The sequence below is a fragment of the Podarcis tiliguerta genome (genome assembly GCF_965153285.1).
Source record: "Podarcis tiliguerta genome assembly, chromosome: 3".
Taxonomy (NCBI): Eukaryota; Metazoa; Chordata; class Lepidosauria; order Squamata; family Lacertidae; genus Podarcis; species Podarcis tiliguerta.
In genome coordinates, this window is record NC_139536.1 from 105138914 (window position 1) to 105155907 (window position 16994).

The 16994-nt window shown below is 42.7% G+C and overlaps 1 protein-coding gene across 1 annotated transcript in view; it reads right to left on the reverse strand.

The window, feature by feature from the left end:
• The window catches only part of SLX4IP (SLX4 interacting protein), a 95785-nt gene that overhangs the window by 70754 nt on the left and 8037 nt on the right, over positions 1-16994 (reverse strand). Inside the window, 1 exon segment of the mRNA XM_083432018.1 lies at positions 15462-15515. Within this exon segment, the coding sequence (XP_083288144.1) occupies positions 15462-15485 (24 nt within the window). The 5' untranslated portion in view covers positions 15486-15515.

Genomic DNA, 16994 nt, shown 5'->3' on the forward strand with positions numbered 1-16994 from the left:
TTTAGGAAAGCGAGAAACATTCTCCTTTTTCTTTTCTTTCTTGAAATGATTTTTTATTTGATTTTACAAGCACAAATACCAAATAGATAACCATATATTGAGATTTCCCTGACTCTCCCAACTCCCCCCCCCCCCCCCGTGGGTCCAATTATCAAACATCTTCAGCTACATATTGTTTCACAATCCATATATTATCTCTCTCCATGTTTATCCACAGTGTTTGTTACATTACAAGTGTTATTAAAATCCTGTTAATGTTTTTATCTGCTTACAGTGGTCTCCTAAATAAATTGTAAATTTTTCCATTCTTTCTTAAAAGTTTGTCTTCTTGGTTGCTGAGCTTTAGAGACATTCTCAAAACAAATGCTGGTCAGAGGAATCGATATAATATGGTCAGGAAAGCGATGTTCAAAACCAAACAATGCTATACGGAAAAGAATTTGGAAGCTGCCCTAAAGGCAGAATGGGGTAGCCAGATTTTTTTTAGCAGTACAGGGAACCTGTAGCACATTAACTCCAATACAGAAAAACATGCACTGGTTGCCTATATGCTACAGAGCCCAGTTAATGGTGATGGAATTGAATCACTAATGATTTCTCCCTTCACCCAAACTTTTATAGGGATTTAATTCAGCCAGGCGAGATGTAAATTAGCTGTGAAATTGTTGCTAATTGGTTTTAATAGATGTTTTAGATATATGGTTATGCTAACCTACAAGCCTTGAAGAACTGAAAAGGGTTTATTTCTGAGTAGACACGGCTAGGATGCTCCTGTTAGGGTGTTCTCCAACTAAGTTAAACTCTATTAAAATTAAGGAACCCAAGCTAGCCATGTTCATTATTTTCAATGTGACCACTCTGCGTTTAACTAATTGATACAACCCTTAATCAGCGTTGTGCATTTTATTGTAGGATTGTGTTATTTTGTAACCTTGAGAGCATGGCTGATGAAGAGCGGAATTAAAAATGAGCAAATAAATGCTCAAGAAAAAAGGCAGGAGCAAAACCCCTCCTTTTCAAGTTTTCACTTTTGCATCTCTGTTTATCCAATGTCACTCTGTTGCAAATGACACTGGATTACACCGGCTCAGAAACGTACTGCAGGGAAACTCCCAAGAAGTTCCACTATTTCAAGTGATGCTTCTTAGCACAGAACCAAAATTTGCCAAATGATTCAGCTATCGAACGAAAGCTTGACTCACAAAGATTACGGCTGCTGGAGCTGGCCAAGCAAAAGGCTTCCTTTGTTTTCATCCCACTCTGCCTGAGTCTCTCCTCCCCACCACCTTATAAGACTCAATGAAGCAAGTGCAGTGGTACCTCGGGTTACAGATGCTTCAGGTTACAGACTCCGCTAACCCAGAAATAGTACCTCGGGTTAAGAACTTTGCTTCAGGATGAGAACAGAAATCGTGCTCCGGAGGCGCGGCAGCAGCGGGAAGCCCCATTAGCTAAAGTGGTACTTTGGGTTAAGAACAGTTTCAGGTTAAGAATGGAGCTCCAGAACAAATTAAGTTCTTAACCCGAGGTACCACTGTACTCTATTTACTACGCCCCACTCCCTAGAAAAAATAGGTGCCGGTACTCACCATGAAGTTGTTACAGCAAGTGTCACACTTTTTAACCGAAAAGAGGGGGGGGGTACTCACTAGGCTTGAGCAATACATCAATACGTCACCCAGGACCAGTCTGAGGAGCAGACCACAATGTCGGCTTAACTTAGTGGTATATCACAGGTGAAACCACCCCCGAGTCCCAGCAGCATCCGCTGGAGGGTGTTAAGAAGATAAAGGTAAAGGTAAAGGGACCCCTGACCATTAGGTCCAGTCGTTGCCGACTCTGGGGTTGCAGTGCTAATTTCACTTTATTGGCCGAGGGAGCCGGCGTACAGCTTCCGGGTCATACAGCCAGCATGACTAAGCCACTTCTGGCGAACCACAGCACCGCATGGGAACGCCGTTTACCTTCCCGCCAGAGCAATACTTATTTATCTACTTGCACTTTGACGCGCTTTCAAACTGCTGGGTTGGCAGGAGCAGGGACCGAGAAACGGGAGCTCACCCCGTCGTGGGGATTCGAACCGCCGACCTTCTGATCGGCAAGTCCTAGGCTCTGTGGTTTAACCCACAGTGCCACCCGCATCCCTGTTAAGAAGATACCACATTGCAATTTAAAAGGTGGTTCCTAACTCGCAGAAACCCATTCCGGATCACGTGGAATCTCTGACCACGGGCAAATGACACGTGGGTCCACTTACAAGATCCAGTGGATCGACAAACAGGCATTGCAACGCCACCCATCGATTATCTCTTGCTCAGAATACAACAAGAGGTGGAGGGTGGGGAGAGGGCTAGGGTCCTAGGTGGGACTCCTAGGAAGAGGAAATGTTCACTGGCGGGTTCCCTTTAAATAAGGAGGGCTTTGAATACTCCTGGCCCAGAAATGGAAGCAACAAGAACTCCCCACATTGGAAGATTGGGAAGTAAAGATGGTCGAATACATGAAGCTGGCGAAGCTGACGGAGAAGATTCGGAATCGCTGTGATGATTTGTTCCAAAAGGACTGGGGCAAATTTATACTCTATATGAAAGAAAATTGCAAACAGTTGAATACATTTGTAGGTTTACCGGTAAGTTGAAATGTTTGGTAATGGGAAATTAAGGAGCTGATTTACTTATAAGTAGGTGATTGTTAAAAGATTGATTTAAGGTAAAAAAGTGAATTTAGGAATGTGGAGAAATTGGTAATGAGATATGGAAGTCTGTTAGAGGGAAGGAAGGAGGTCAATGCTTTATTTAAGCAATGTCTTAAGTTATTTTTTGATACTGAAATGTAATAAAATATGGGAAACTTAATAGAAATTATATTTAAAAAAGGAAGGCTTTGGTTACAGTTTTGTGCATATTTACTTGGGAATAAATCCTTCTGAACTTAAATGGGACTTTCCAAGTAACTAGGCATAGGGAAGGTATATGGTTTTCAACAACGTCTCATGGGTTTTCCATAAGCAGTTATCTAGCCAGACAGTACAGGGAACAGGATGATGGCCTAGAGCAACGGTTCTCAACCTGTGCGTCCCCAGATGTTGTTGGACTACAACTCCCATCATTCCTGAGCTCTGGCCTTGCTAGCTAGGGGTGATGGGAGTTGTAGTTCAACAGCATCTGGCGACCCACAGGTTGAGAAAGGCTGGCCTAGAGGAAGCTTGATGAACCAGTGGCTCACTAGATATTGCTGGACTCCATCCCTGACCCTTGGCTTTGCTGCCTGAGACTGATGGGGTTCCCCGTCTCTGGATTAGAAGGAATTTTGGCTTGACCAGCAGGGCTATTGTTATGTTGGATCACATTTTATTTCTGTATCATTCTTCAGCTGATGTTGTGCTATGCGCCTTCTCAATAACTCAGAAAAGTTTGCCTCCTACTTCTGCTTTGAATTAAAAATAATAATAATCAGGCAGCCATTGAGTAGAATTTTTTTTTTTTAAGGAATGGGTAAGAAACATGAAAATTAAGTGTTGGAGAAAGGGGGATTAGCAAGAAAGATGGCTAAGACAAGGGAAGTCCCATATTATTAATGCTTTGATCAAACTTAACATAGGCAGGCAGTTTGGGGAAAAAACCTCTACATGTGCTCATAAACTTGTGTGGATGTATTTGCAAGGCTGCCGCTGATCAAGGAAAAAAACAGAGAATGTGACGGTGTTCTCTTTAATATCTCGCCCCCCCCCTATAAATCAGAATAAAACTTTATTCTGCCATAGCGACTTCCACTAGAAGTCTAAATCACCTCATAACTCTTGGGTTCTAACTGATAGCAAGATACTGGTGCCTGGCAATTTAAAGAGAAATCTAGAATGATGTTGGATAAATGAAAAGTTACTCTCTCAGTTACACATCATGGCATTCTAACAAACAATATAAGGAAGATAGATGTACAGAATAGGCTTCAAAAGTAACCACGAACCATATTCCTTGGCTTCAGTTGATTTAACTGACAATGAGGTAGGCAATATAACATTTTACTAGCACCACTCATGTCAGAAAACACCAAGCAAGACATACTTCCATAGATGTTTCATGGAACAACTGCGATTTCTTCACCTTCCAGACAGATTTTCAGTTCCTGAATTTATTTTTAGCCAAGGGGAGTTTATACATGCAGCTTTCACAATTATGGTGGCATTTTATGGATGAAGTACATGAGTACTTTGGCTAGACCGTCAGCGTGAATGAACATCCATTGCAACCAGCTGACCATCAGTCAGCGTTGAAAAGGGGTTTCTCCAAAAGCCATGAGTCAGATGCTTACTAGTCGCAATGACAGAGGCATTTTTTAAAAAACCAATCAACACAAAGCTGTCAAAATGCAGTAACTTTTTGCAGAGTCATGGTAGAGTGCTAAGAATAACAGTTTGTGTGTGATGCTCAAGTAACACCCTGGTGATTAGAGAAGTGAAACTATACCCACATCCTCACTACACAATGAACTAAACTAGCTTATTTGTGTTTGACTGGGTTTGGGATTTGTGTGGAGGAAATAACCGAGTAAAAACGTCAACAGAAAAAGGGAAGTCCATGTGGAGAAGCTGCAAGCTTTTCGTTTATCTGTTTTGTTCCGGCTTATATCATCACAGTTTATCTCACAATGCTGAAAAATTATCTGACAGAGCATTACTGGGCTGGTCCAGACATAATGCTGAGTCACGGTTTAGTGCCAACTGCACACACCTTTGGCTGGTGTGTTCGCTTCCACACAGCCACGAGAAAGAGATTACATTCATTTCCATTTTCAACTAAACGGTCTGGCATTATGTCCATACCTAGATAAAATAACTATGGCTTAATGCAAACAAGATGCAGCTCACTTTTTTCAATGAATCATAGTTAACATAATAATAATAATAATAATAATAATAATAATAATAATTTATTTATGCCCCGCCCATCTGGCTGAGTTTCCCCAGCCACTCTGGACGGCTCCCAATCGAGTATTAAAAACAATACAGCATTAAATATTAAAAACTTCCCAAAACAGGGATGCCTTCACATGTCTTTTAAAAATAGGATAGCTGTTTATTTCCTTGACATCTGATGGGTGGGTGTTCCACAGGGTGGGCGCCACTACCGAGAAGGCCCTCTGTCTGGTTCCCTGTAACCTCACTTCTTGCAATGAGGGAACCATCAGAAGGCCCTCGGCGCTGAATCTCAGTGTCCGGGCTGAATGATGGAGGTGGAGACGCTCTTTCAGGTATACGGGACCGAGGCCATTTAAGGCTTTAAAGGTCAGCACCAACACTTTGAATTGTGCTAGTGATCTTTGTTTTCGTGTGTGAGTGGGGTGGGTGGGTGTTTTGGATCAGGTTAGCCATAGTGATTTGTATGCTGTTGGTGGATTTCTGTTGTTGTCTTGTTGGGCTGTGTATGTGATAAAGGGGAGCCATACCGGGGTGAAGGTGTCTTCTTCTATTTGTTCCTGTGTCAGTTTCAGTTTATTGGTTAATTTTTCTAGTAGGGCTGTTTCCCATACTATTTGGTACCATTGGTCCATGCTCACTCCTGGCAGGTCTCTCCAGTGTCTGGTTATGATGTTTCTGGCTGCTGAAAGTAGGTGGGTTATGAGTTGTTTGTGATGTAAATGGGCGTTATTGTCTTGGAAGATGTTTAGTAGGGCCAGTTCTGGGGTGATTTCTAATACCTGCTTAGTATTTCTTATATGGCTGTTGTCCAGAATAGTTGGATTTTGGGGCATTCCCACCACATGTGGAGGAATGTGCCTGTGGAGGGGCACCCTCTCCAACATTTGTACCATGCTCTCAGTTCTCACCTTCCTACTTTCAGCCGGAGGTCTAACCCAGCACCTTTGAAGAAGTTGTTAAAACATAGTGGATAACCTTCATCAAAGGCTGGTTCCAGAAACCTGCTTTTCTCCTTTGCTCCTGTGCTATGGGCATTGTCCTGTTTCTTACTGTACCAAGTTAAACGAATCAATTCGCATTCCAGGACAGAAGAAATATCGACAGTGTATTGCTTGGAACGACCTTAGACGAGGCAGCATCGCCAACTGCGAATGCAGTCAAGGGCCTGGCGACATGTTATAGTCATCATGATAAAAGTCCAGTGTGGATCAGGATAAAGGTTGAAACCAGTTCTGATGACTATTGAGAACTCCCCCAAAGACAGCCAGAGAAAGCTTCAGAGGATTGATGTTAGGCCAAGGAACAGAGAAGCAGGAGGCATTGGCCATTTGCCACCTGTTTAACGGTGCTTATCCCATCTCTTCTCACTAATTTGCCTTGGGGATTGGAACAGGGAGGAGGGACAATTAGACACTTAAGGAAATGGAAGATAAGTGGTGATAACAGCTTCTAGAGAGAGGTGGTTCCAGCTTCCCTGCTTTGATCCCCTCCAGCTTTCTCTGCTTATCTTCAGAGATGAGCTTGGCTGGTTTTGATGTTCTGAACGCAACAGTTTGCCCAGCACAAGCCTGGCTCTCGAGACTGAGCAGTCTTGCAGAGGAGCAGTCACGGCAGCAAACCCCTGCACAAACTGGCTTCACGGGAACTTCACAGAAAGCCCCCGCAGTCGATTGCAACTATGATGATGTCAACATCAGCTACATGAGCCATTTTCCGCGACGAGCTCCAACATAGCTTGGATCACATCTGAATGGCCCTCTTCTCTTTCTCTTTGACAATCACTCATAGCCGAGTAAGATTGTCTTCCATAAACACGGTTTTAATAGTGAGTCCGTAATTGACTGTGGAGGCCGATTCTTGATCCACATATCCTTCCACAGTGGGGACATAGGTTTCCGGGAAGGAGTTGATCACAGTGAGAGTTTGCCAAACATGCATTCTGCTTAGCACGTTTCTCCCTTTCGTCCTGAGTTTGAGAGCATCTTCAAAGGCCACGACACCTTTGGAAAAGGCTGTTCTCCAATTCAAGTGCTCGCAGGCCAGTGTTTCCCAGTTGTCGGTGTTTATACTGCATTTTTAAAGATTTGCCTTGAGAGAGTCTTTAAACCTCTTTTGTTGACCACCAGAATTACGCTTTCCATTTTAAAGTTCGGAATAGAGTACAGTGCTACCTCGTTTTACGAACTTAATCCGTTCTGGAATTCCGTTTTTAAACCAAAACTGTTCTTAAACCAAAGTGCGCTTTCCCTAATGAGGCCTCCTGCCGCCAGTGCCCTTCCACTGTTCAGATTCTGTTCTTAGACCGAGGTAAAGTTCTCAAACCAAGACACTATTTCCGGTTTTGCAGAGTTTGTAAACCAAATCGTTCTTAAACCAGACTGTTCTTAAACCAAGGTACCACTGTAGTTGCTTTGGAAGATGATAACCAGGCATCCGCACAACATGACCAGTCTAATGAAGTTGATGTTGAAGAATCATTGCTTTGACATTGGTGATCTTTGCTTCTTCCAGTACACTGGCATTTGTTCACCTGTCTTCCCAAGTGATGTGTAAATTTTTCAGAGACACTATTGATGGAATATTTTGAGGAGTTGGAGATGGTGTTTATAAGTGGTCCATGTTTCACAAGAATACAGTAAGGCTGGTAGTACAATAGTCAACCGTGTTGGGGGGAGCCAATAAAACAAGCCATTCCTGTGGATTCGCTATGGTCCTTAAAAGCCGGAGTGTTGACCTTCAGCCAGACCTGAACAATTTCCAAGCATCCCTGGCCTTACCTAGAGTTGGTGGGAAGTAAACCTGGGACCTTCTGCATTAAAAACAGATAATTTCCGTGCGCTGCTCTGTTTTGCCAGAAGCGGCTTAGTCATGCTGGCCACATGACCCGGAAGCTGTTCGCCGGCTCCCTCGGCCAGTAAAGCGAGATAAGCGCCGCAACCCCAGAGTCGCCCGCGACTGGACCTAATGGTCAGGGGTCCCTTTACCTTTTTAATCTACTACTGAACTACAATGAGGCCATTTCTCACTTCCCCCCAAACTGACACTCCTTGGCCCCCCCATTTTTGTTGACCGGCCCCCCACAGATCATTTCCCCTGCCAAAACACCAACAGGACATGGCACACACAACCTGCGCTGTCCTGAGAAAACCCCTTATTCCTCATTTCATTTCATTCTTTGGAAGATTTGCACAATGGAAAACGCACACCAAGAAATAAATTTTAGAAAGGGGCAAGATTAGACAGCTAAAACCGTTAATAGGATTTGAATAACACTTGAATTTTGGAATCTGAAAAACCAAATAAATAATAATTATTTTTTAAAGAAAGAAAGAAAAAAGAGGGGAAGTAACTGGATTTAGGCCAAAGGGTGCGCTCAGACTTGCATTCTGCTCTCAAAAGCTCCTCTAGACAGTGCATCCACGTCTTGGTTTTGGCCAAATTCTTGCAGTTCACTGATACGAATCCAAAAAGGTGCACGCTGCCTGGCAAGGAAACAATTTCTCAGGGGAACCAGTAGGGAAGTTAGGGAATGAGCAGATAATCCCAGTTTTATTAGGAGTCTACTTTAAAGCCTCCCAGAGGGTGCCCTAAGGAAGTACAAAGAACTCAAACTTGTTTTTTTGTTTTGTTTTTGTGGGAGAGCATTTCATATTTCATCTTTTAATCACGGCTGTCATTTCCATCAGAGATGGCAAGAGCACATTCATTTGTTGGGCAACATCTTATTTATTTTCTGGAGGCAGGGGGAGGAGGTAGGCTGCATCCCCTCAAGGAGGTATGGAGCACAGAAAGATAAAAAGCTCTTGAAAAAACAACATTGAAGGCGAAGGAGGCTGGCACACCTAAGAGCCAAGAGAAATACGAGCAGGAGAAGGAGAAACGAGATTATTTTGATAATCCAACACCACTTCAGAGCGCTGAGCCCTTTTGAAAATTTGGTCCAGGGGGTAGTATTCTGTCATCTTTGCAAATGATAACAAACCTAAAGCTGTGGATGATTGACGTTTACTCTGAGTGAGATGCTGCCATTAATTTGGCAACCTCTTACTTTAATGCCCACAAGTTTAGTTTTGTGTAACAAATAATTTCTTTGTTTATGCTGTTTTAAAATAAAATCTGGATACCGCTGAAATTGGAGGAACAGGCAGTATTGTTGCCAAGATTAAATGGATCCATCTCTTACGGATTTAAAGATTATTTTATACACCTTATCTAAGATAGTGGAGTCAGAGAGAAACCCTACCACGTTTACCGAGAAGTAAGACATTCAGTGCGTACTCCAAATGCATAGCATTGCTGCCTCCGCTTGCTCCCCCCCCCCAATCCCCAAGTATTCGTATTTTAATGCAAATGTCAATTGTAGTATGGTTGGTTATGTTCTAAGGACGCGGATGACGCTGTGGTCTAAACCACTGAGTCTCCTGAGCCAGAAGGTCAGTGGTTCGAATCTCCGTGACAGGGTGAGCTCCTGTTGCTCTGTTCCACATCCTGCCAACCTAGCAGTTTGAAATCACACCAGTACTACTAGTGCTGTGGTGGGAAGGTAAACGGTGTTTCCATGCACTCTGGTTTAGTCACCTTGTCCCATTGTGCCAGAAGCAGTTTAGTCATGCTGGCCACATGACCCGGAAAGCTGTCTGTGGACAAACGCCGGCTCCCTCGGCCTGAAAGCGAGATGAGCGCCGCAACCCCACAGTCGTCTTTGACTGGACTTCACTGCCCAGAGGTCCTTTACCTTTAACAGCTGCTTTAAGGACAGCCAATGACTGCTACTCTGCGTACTTACTTGTTATTTTAGCACCCTTTTTAAAAAAAGGCAATGTAAAGAAATGAAAAAGCAGTGCTACCACCAGCATTGCATTTGAATCTACATGCAGTTATGTGGCTTTGTGCGTGTCAACAGGGCTTATGTTCAACTGCATTCACACGTCACTTTAACGTGTTAAATTCCACATTGTATTTGACCTTCCACATGATGTCAACACCACTTCTTGGAATACGGTGGACTATAGAGTTAAGTAGGGACGCGGATGGCCTAGGACTTGCCGATCAGAAGGTCGGCGGTTCGAATCCCCGTGATGGGGTGAGCTCCTGTTGCTCGGTCCCTGCGCCTGCCAACCTAGCAGTTTGAAATCACGTCAAAGTGCAAGTAGATAAATAGGTACCAATCCGGCGGGAAGGTAAACGGCGTTTCTGTGCACTGCTCTGGTTCGCCAGAAGCGGCTTAGTCATGCTGGCCACATGACCCGGAAGCTGTACGCCGGCTCCCTCGGCCAATAAAGCGAGATGAGCGCCACAACCCCAGAGTCGTCCGCGACTGGACCTAAAGGTCAGGGGTCCCCTTTACCTATAGCGTTAAGTGAAGCGTTGTTCACTTCCATGTTATTTGCTTCCAGAAAGAAATAAAAAAATCTGTGCGAATGCTGAAATGTAATGTGGAAATTAGGAGACAGGAAAACGCCGGGAGATGGGGAATAAACTGATGTGTGAATGCAACCTGAGGGCTGCTTTGCAGCACATGTCTGTTTGAAATATATATTATTGCAGCACATTTTGCCATTCCAGCCAAGGAACAACCAAAATGCATGCATTTGGAATGTTAACAACCTCCATAGCATACCATAAGATTAGTCAAACAATCCTCCGTTAATATGGTGTTAATTTTTCAACTAAAGATTTGCAGTTCAAATGTAGATCAAGTGCTCCCTCTTCAGAAAATGCTGCATAACTGCATCAGGAAAACTGCACTGCAATCCTTCAAATATGATACTTGTGCTGCCGTGATGAAAAGCTATTAAGACTGTAGGTGTTCTCCTCCTCCTAAATTGCATTTGAAACCACCGAGGCACAAACAGATGAGCAGGCGAATTTTCCAGAGTCTTCTTAGTGAAAACATTTTGGGCAATATATTACAGAACAGAAAACAAAATCTATTCAGCACAGAAAACAAAATCAGTTTGATACCAAACGCATTATCATGCAAACTGCTACCGATTTATCGTTTGAAACCAATTGCAAGGAATGATTTTTATACTCCCACGTTTCCTGCACTGCCTGGGCAACTGTAAAGCATTCAGGGAGAGACATTCTGGGTAAACAGCTTAGAAAATGAAATGTGTGCAAGTTCAAAAAGAAGAGAACAGAGAAAACACTTATTCTGGGGAGGAAAAAAGAGTTATAAACATCCATACCTAGAAAACATCCGCTTTCTCCACCAGTGAGCAGAAGGAAGTCTTTTGGCCTTCATGATTTAGCAAAACATTAACAAAACACTGTTTACTCAGATGTAAGTCCCTCTATGTTCAATGGCATTTACTCTTGGGTGAGTACACTCATACCTTAGTTCTCGAATGTTTGGGCTCCTGAACGTCACAAACCCGGAAATGAACTGTTCTAGTTTTTTGGAAGCCAAACGTCCGGCGGGACTTCTGTGGCTTCTGATTGGCTGCAGGAGTTTCAGAAGCCGCACTTTGGTTTGTGAACGTTTTGGAAGTCGAACGGACTTCCGGAACAGATTCCATTCAACTTCCAGCTGTATGTGTATAAGATTGCAGAGAATGAGGTGGGCCAGAATGATCCCAATGTATTTGCAGATACCATAGTGAAGAAGACAGTTCAGATCCTCCTTCACACTGTTTTCTTTTTTAAAAAAGAAAATGTTCAGATTTATTATCATTTCACAAGTAGAAATACAAGTATGTCTGTATTGTTAAATGTGTCTCTCTCATTCTGCGGAAGCTACGCTGAGAGTATGTTTACTTGTGTGGCAGTAATAAGCCCTCCAGAGGAAGCTACTGTTTTGCTTAACTATCCTGATGTCACGGCCAAAGGCTGATTGCCAAAATAAATGGAGAGGTAGACTACGAATGTCTGAATTTCTGCATTTGTACCAGGAGTCTACACAAGATTGCTGATCAGCAACCATAACAATTTCTGGACTCCCGATACGGCATGGAAACTTAACCCACTTATTTACTTTGGCAGCCGCACGTCTCCTAAGGAAACAAGGAGGACTCGAATAATCAAGCCTAATAGCCCTTCTTAGAACTGTTCCTCTCATCACATGATGAGGGTTTGCTGTTTACAAGTCAGTGGTCTCCAGACCACAGCATGGTTTGGACATTCACGGTAAAATTAGCTGGGCTCTGCCGGGGACCGAAAATACTAACAGCAGCCTATATCCCCTGACGCATTCCTTGGTGGAAGTTAATCGCAGTAGCACATGAACAATGCCAAACATTGACAGAAGACTGCTGGACTGTCATTCCTTCCATCCTGAGTTGATGGTATTATGCGTGAAGAACATTAGTCATCTTAATTTGTGACGTAACAGCACATAGCGTTAACCAAGGCTGGCTATTCTTGCACACTGAGATAATGCGTCGCTCTCGTGCTCTTCAAGCTGTTAAATCCATTACTAAATTGTGGGTGGGTGGGCTTCACATGAGGCAGGAATCTCGACCTATCAAACGACTGCTCAGGACCCTTCCCCAAGATTGTCCAGAGACTCAACTGTGTAAGGAAGTCTTTTGGAAGAGACATCCGTGTGAGAAACCCATGGCCCTCGAAAAGTTATGGACTCCCCATCAGTCCCAGCCAACATTCCCTATGACCAGGGATTATGAAATCCAAGATCTGAGACCACAGGTTCCTCGCCCTTGCGTTGCACAAAGGCAACTAGAAACGCCATCAATGTAACTTAATTGTGGGCTGGCTCGCTGCTTAATAGCTTTTTGATATCCTAGATAGCTAAAGCATGCTAAAAAGGCAGCCTCTTCTAAGGCTTTTGTTGAGAGAAGCGGGGAGATATTAATTTGTGTTGCCTCCTTGGCTGGCTGGAGGAGAGGCATAGGAAGTGCCACAGACTAAGGGTGTAATTACCCCATGGATAGCTCTCTCTTTTTGGAGGGAACATCAAGTTTCTTTCTGCAAGAGAAATCAACTGTACACCTCTACGCATCTGGCAAACTAGGCTGCTACCCACAAAACTTGTTATGTACTGAAGTTCTCACCCTGGGCCAGCAGGGAGATACTGTAGATAGTTATGCAAATAAGGGATCCAAAGTGACATTCAGTGATTGGATAGTTTTAGAAAATTGTTACAGTTACATTGTACTGGAGCTCTATATAAGCAGGCTGACTGAACCCTTCAGTTCAGTTCTGTTCTGGCCTGTGAATAAACAGCTGTTTGAAGAATCGCTGTGTCGTCTGATATGTTCACCCACAACTTAACAAAACTCATGCCACAATGAACTCTTATTTGCATGTAAATTGTCACAGCATATTTCCCCAGCAATATGAGGTGCAGAAACTCAAAAGATCTGTTTCCTAGGGTTTCTTTGCTTCCTCTTTAGAAGATACAGTGATACCTCGGGTTACAGATGCTTCATGTTACAGACGTTTCAGATTAGAGACTCCACTAACTCAGAAATAGTACCTCAGGTTAAGAACTTTGCTTCAGGATGAGAAGAGAAATCGTGTGATGGCGGCGCGGCAGCAGCGGGAGGCCCCATTAGCGAAAGTGGTGCTTCAGTTTAAGAACAGTTTCAGGTTAAGAACAGACCTCCAGAATGAATTAAGTTCTTAACCCAAGGTACCACTGTATTTAATTGCACTTAGGCTAGGAAACATACATTCCAGCTGGATTGCTTTCCTTCGCCCTACAACTTAGTAGCGTTTGATATTTAAGCGCATCCACTCAAGTCACTAGCGAAAGCAGCCCAACTGAACTTAGTGGGATTGCTGTAAATTGAATAGTTTCAGAACTACATTATCTGCAACTCAAAAATAGCCATATAATCCTAAGTGTGCTCCCAAAGCACTTCCTCTGCCCTCCGTATTACACTGAATGCAGCAGGGATTTTAAATGCCTCCAGCTTTTTGACCCTACCCAGGTCTGCCTGATCAGTACGACTTGACATTATGCAAAGCCATGCAATGGGGGGAACTGTGAAAATGCACCTCAACAGAGCAGAGATGCACTGTGCTAGAAGCCCATAAATGTTCCCCTTAACTTTTAAACTCGGAAAGTCCGGAAGATGGGTTAAGATAAGCTGCTATAGGAAAAATGAAAGATTTCGTGCAGGCATTACCAATGTGATAGACTGACCACCCAAGTGTGCAATTACTTCCAAGACACACACACAAAATTCATTTGTTTTTCCACACAGCTGACATGGGAAAATCTTGCAAGAAGAACAGACTAATTTTAATAACTAATGGTTATCCACTCAAGGTTTTTTTAAAAAATGATATTATACGAAAATGACAAAACATTGGGTTTGGATTTGATTTAAATCAATTGATTTAAATCACTAGTCAGTAAGACTCGATTTAAACCCCCCCCCTTTTTTTTTTACAGAAAGACTCATTCTTGCTGGTATAATCTTAATATTTTCAACCAGATCAAGGTTTCATTTTTTGGAATAATAAATTTTCAGAGTAGTTTTTACAGTTGTATCAAAAATGACTGATTTGGTTATACTATTTGAATACTATTGCATAGATAATTATAAAATGATTGTGCGGTTTAATAAGTTAACTGTTTTATATTTGGACGTTTCTGCTGTACTTTATTAGAAGGAGAAAAACAATCATTTTCTTAATAACAATTTAAACCATTTATTTAACTAAAGCAATAACATTATAGCACATGTATCCATGTTTGTTAACTGATGTGGTTAAACAATTTAAAACACAAACAAAAACAGACTGAGTTTTAGCACACAAGAAAAACTTAAAACAAATCCTTATTTCCTGACGGACAGCCTTTGGACTATAATGTAACTTAAATAAAAAACTATCTTTAGAAAGATTTTTCCTCCAAAAGCATTTTATTTTAAAAATCCAATTTAAATTTTAAAAAATCCGATTAAAATTTTAAAAAATCCAATTTAAATTTTAAAAAATCCAATTTGATTTTTTTTTTTAATCATTGCTTTTTATCCACCTTGGCTGAATCCAAAGATGTCCTTCTCCATGCAGAAGGCATCTTCAGCCCTCGAAAACACTGTTATACCATGTGCTATTGCACAGAAAAGTGAACTTGAATTTAGATGTGTTTTTCCACCCAGCAAGCATCATCCTTGCAGACTGATGAGATTTGTCCTAGAACGTATCAGTTATGATACTGCACAAACTCTTCCGAATACCCAAAAAAAAAAAAAAAATTTGGACAAAACTCTTCTGAATACAATTTGCTGAGCAGCTGTACTGGCTATCTGATTTCCATTCATGCCTCCTGGGATCCAACTTAGTAACATCTTTTGCCAACAACCAATAATACAGCTGGTATATTGCTTTTATTTGGTTTTATAGTATTTGATCACCTATATGGCTTATTTTTTCAGCATATTAGGTGCACTTAACACATGGTTTAGAAAGCTGCAAGCTTTGCTGCTGTCTGTCCACAAGACCACAATTTGCCATGCTAATCTGCCGCTGTACCGGAATAAGTTGAGATCCTAAGGCTGTGCACTTCAAAGCGAGAAAAGTTCACCAAGTCAGTAATCTGCTGCTATTTAGGTTCCGAAAAGCAGCTTACCTTTATAACCAATTTGTGCAACATCACGGCAGTCTCTTCGATTTCGGATGGAGCCTGCAAGTAAAGTGGAAGGAGAGTCGCTTTAGCAAAAAGGGAAGATACCCTGGCAATTGAAGTCAGCGTTCCAAAAAGAACACAGTTGAGGAAGTACCATACTCTTCTGTGTATAAGACTAGGTTTTTTATATACTTTAAAATAAGGTTAAAAATCTGGAGGCGTCTTATGCACAGATAGTGCATATGCCCATATTCTGAATTTGATGTCCCCAAAAGTAGGGGGCGCCTTATACACGAAAAAATACGGTACTTAAGAGGGAGAAATGTTGTGTGCATGTATGTACATCATTAGGTATGTATCTCTTTACTTAACAACTCACATCCAAGGTCCGAACCAGGTGTCCCCAGATGTGTGACATCATGGGAGAGTTGTTGTTCCAAGGACTAAGATGAAACTTGTCATTTTTGCTATGGGACGCTGCATATTGTTTAAGTGATCTTGTTATATTTACAGTATTGATTGGGATGTGGTTTCCGGGGATGTTATTGTATTTGCTATCAATCTGCTGCGTTACGAAATCGCTGCTGTGTTGCTTTGCTATGTTGTTAGGAATTTGTTTTTGTAGCGTCTGCTCAAAGTGCATAATAATAATAATAATAATAATAATAATAATAATAATAATATTTTTTTATTAAAGGTAAAGGTAAAGGTACCCCTGCCCGTACGGGCCAGTCTTGACAGACTCTAGGGTTGTGCGCCCATCTCACTCAAAGAGGCCAAGGGCCAGCGCTGTCCGAAGACACTTCCGGGTCACGTGGCCAGCGTGACATCGCTGCTCTGGCGAGCCAGAGCCGCACACGGAAACGCCGTTTACCTTCCCGCTAGTAAGCGGTCCCTATTTATCTACTTGCACCCAGGGGTGCTTTCGAACTGCTAGGTTGGCAGGCGCTGGGACCGAACAGCAGGAGCGCACCCCGCCGCGGGGATTCGAACCGCCGACCTTTCGATAGGCACTGAGGCTTTAACCCACAGCGCCACCCGCGTCCCCAATAATAATTTTTTATTATTGTTTCCCCAGCCACTCTGGGCTGCTTTCAACAAAGGCCAAAAATACACTAAAATGTCACACATTAAAAACTTCCCTGAAGTTTCTTCTGAATGTCTGATGTCTTCTGAATGTCAGGTAGTTGTTTATCTCTCTGATATCTGATGGGAGGGTATTCCACAGAGTGGGCGCCACTACCGATAAGGCCCTCTGCCTGGTTCCCTGTAACTTTGCTTCTCGCAATGAGGGAACCGCCAGAAGGCCCTCGACGCTGGACCTCAGCGTCCGGGCAGAACGATGGGGGTGGAGGCGCTCCTTCAGGTCTCTAACAGCATCCCTGTTTCTTTGTTGCAGGCAGCTGAGCATGATTCCTTTGTGTGGGAATGTTCAGGGAGGCAGGAGAGGATATATTGTTTATTAATTCCCTTCCTAACTTGCACTAGCAAGTTCTATAATTTAGCAGAGTTTTAACACCCCCCTTTTAAGTGCAT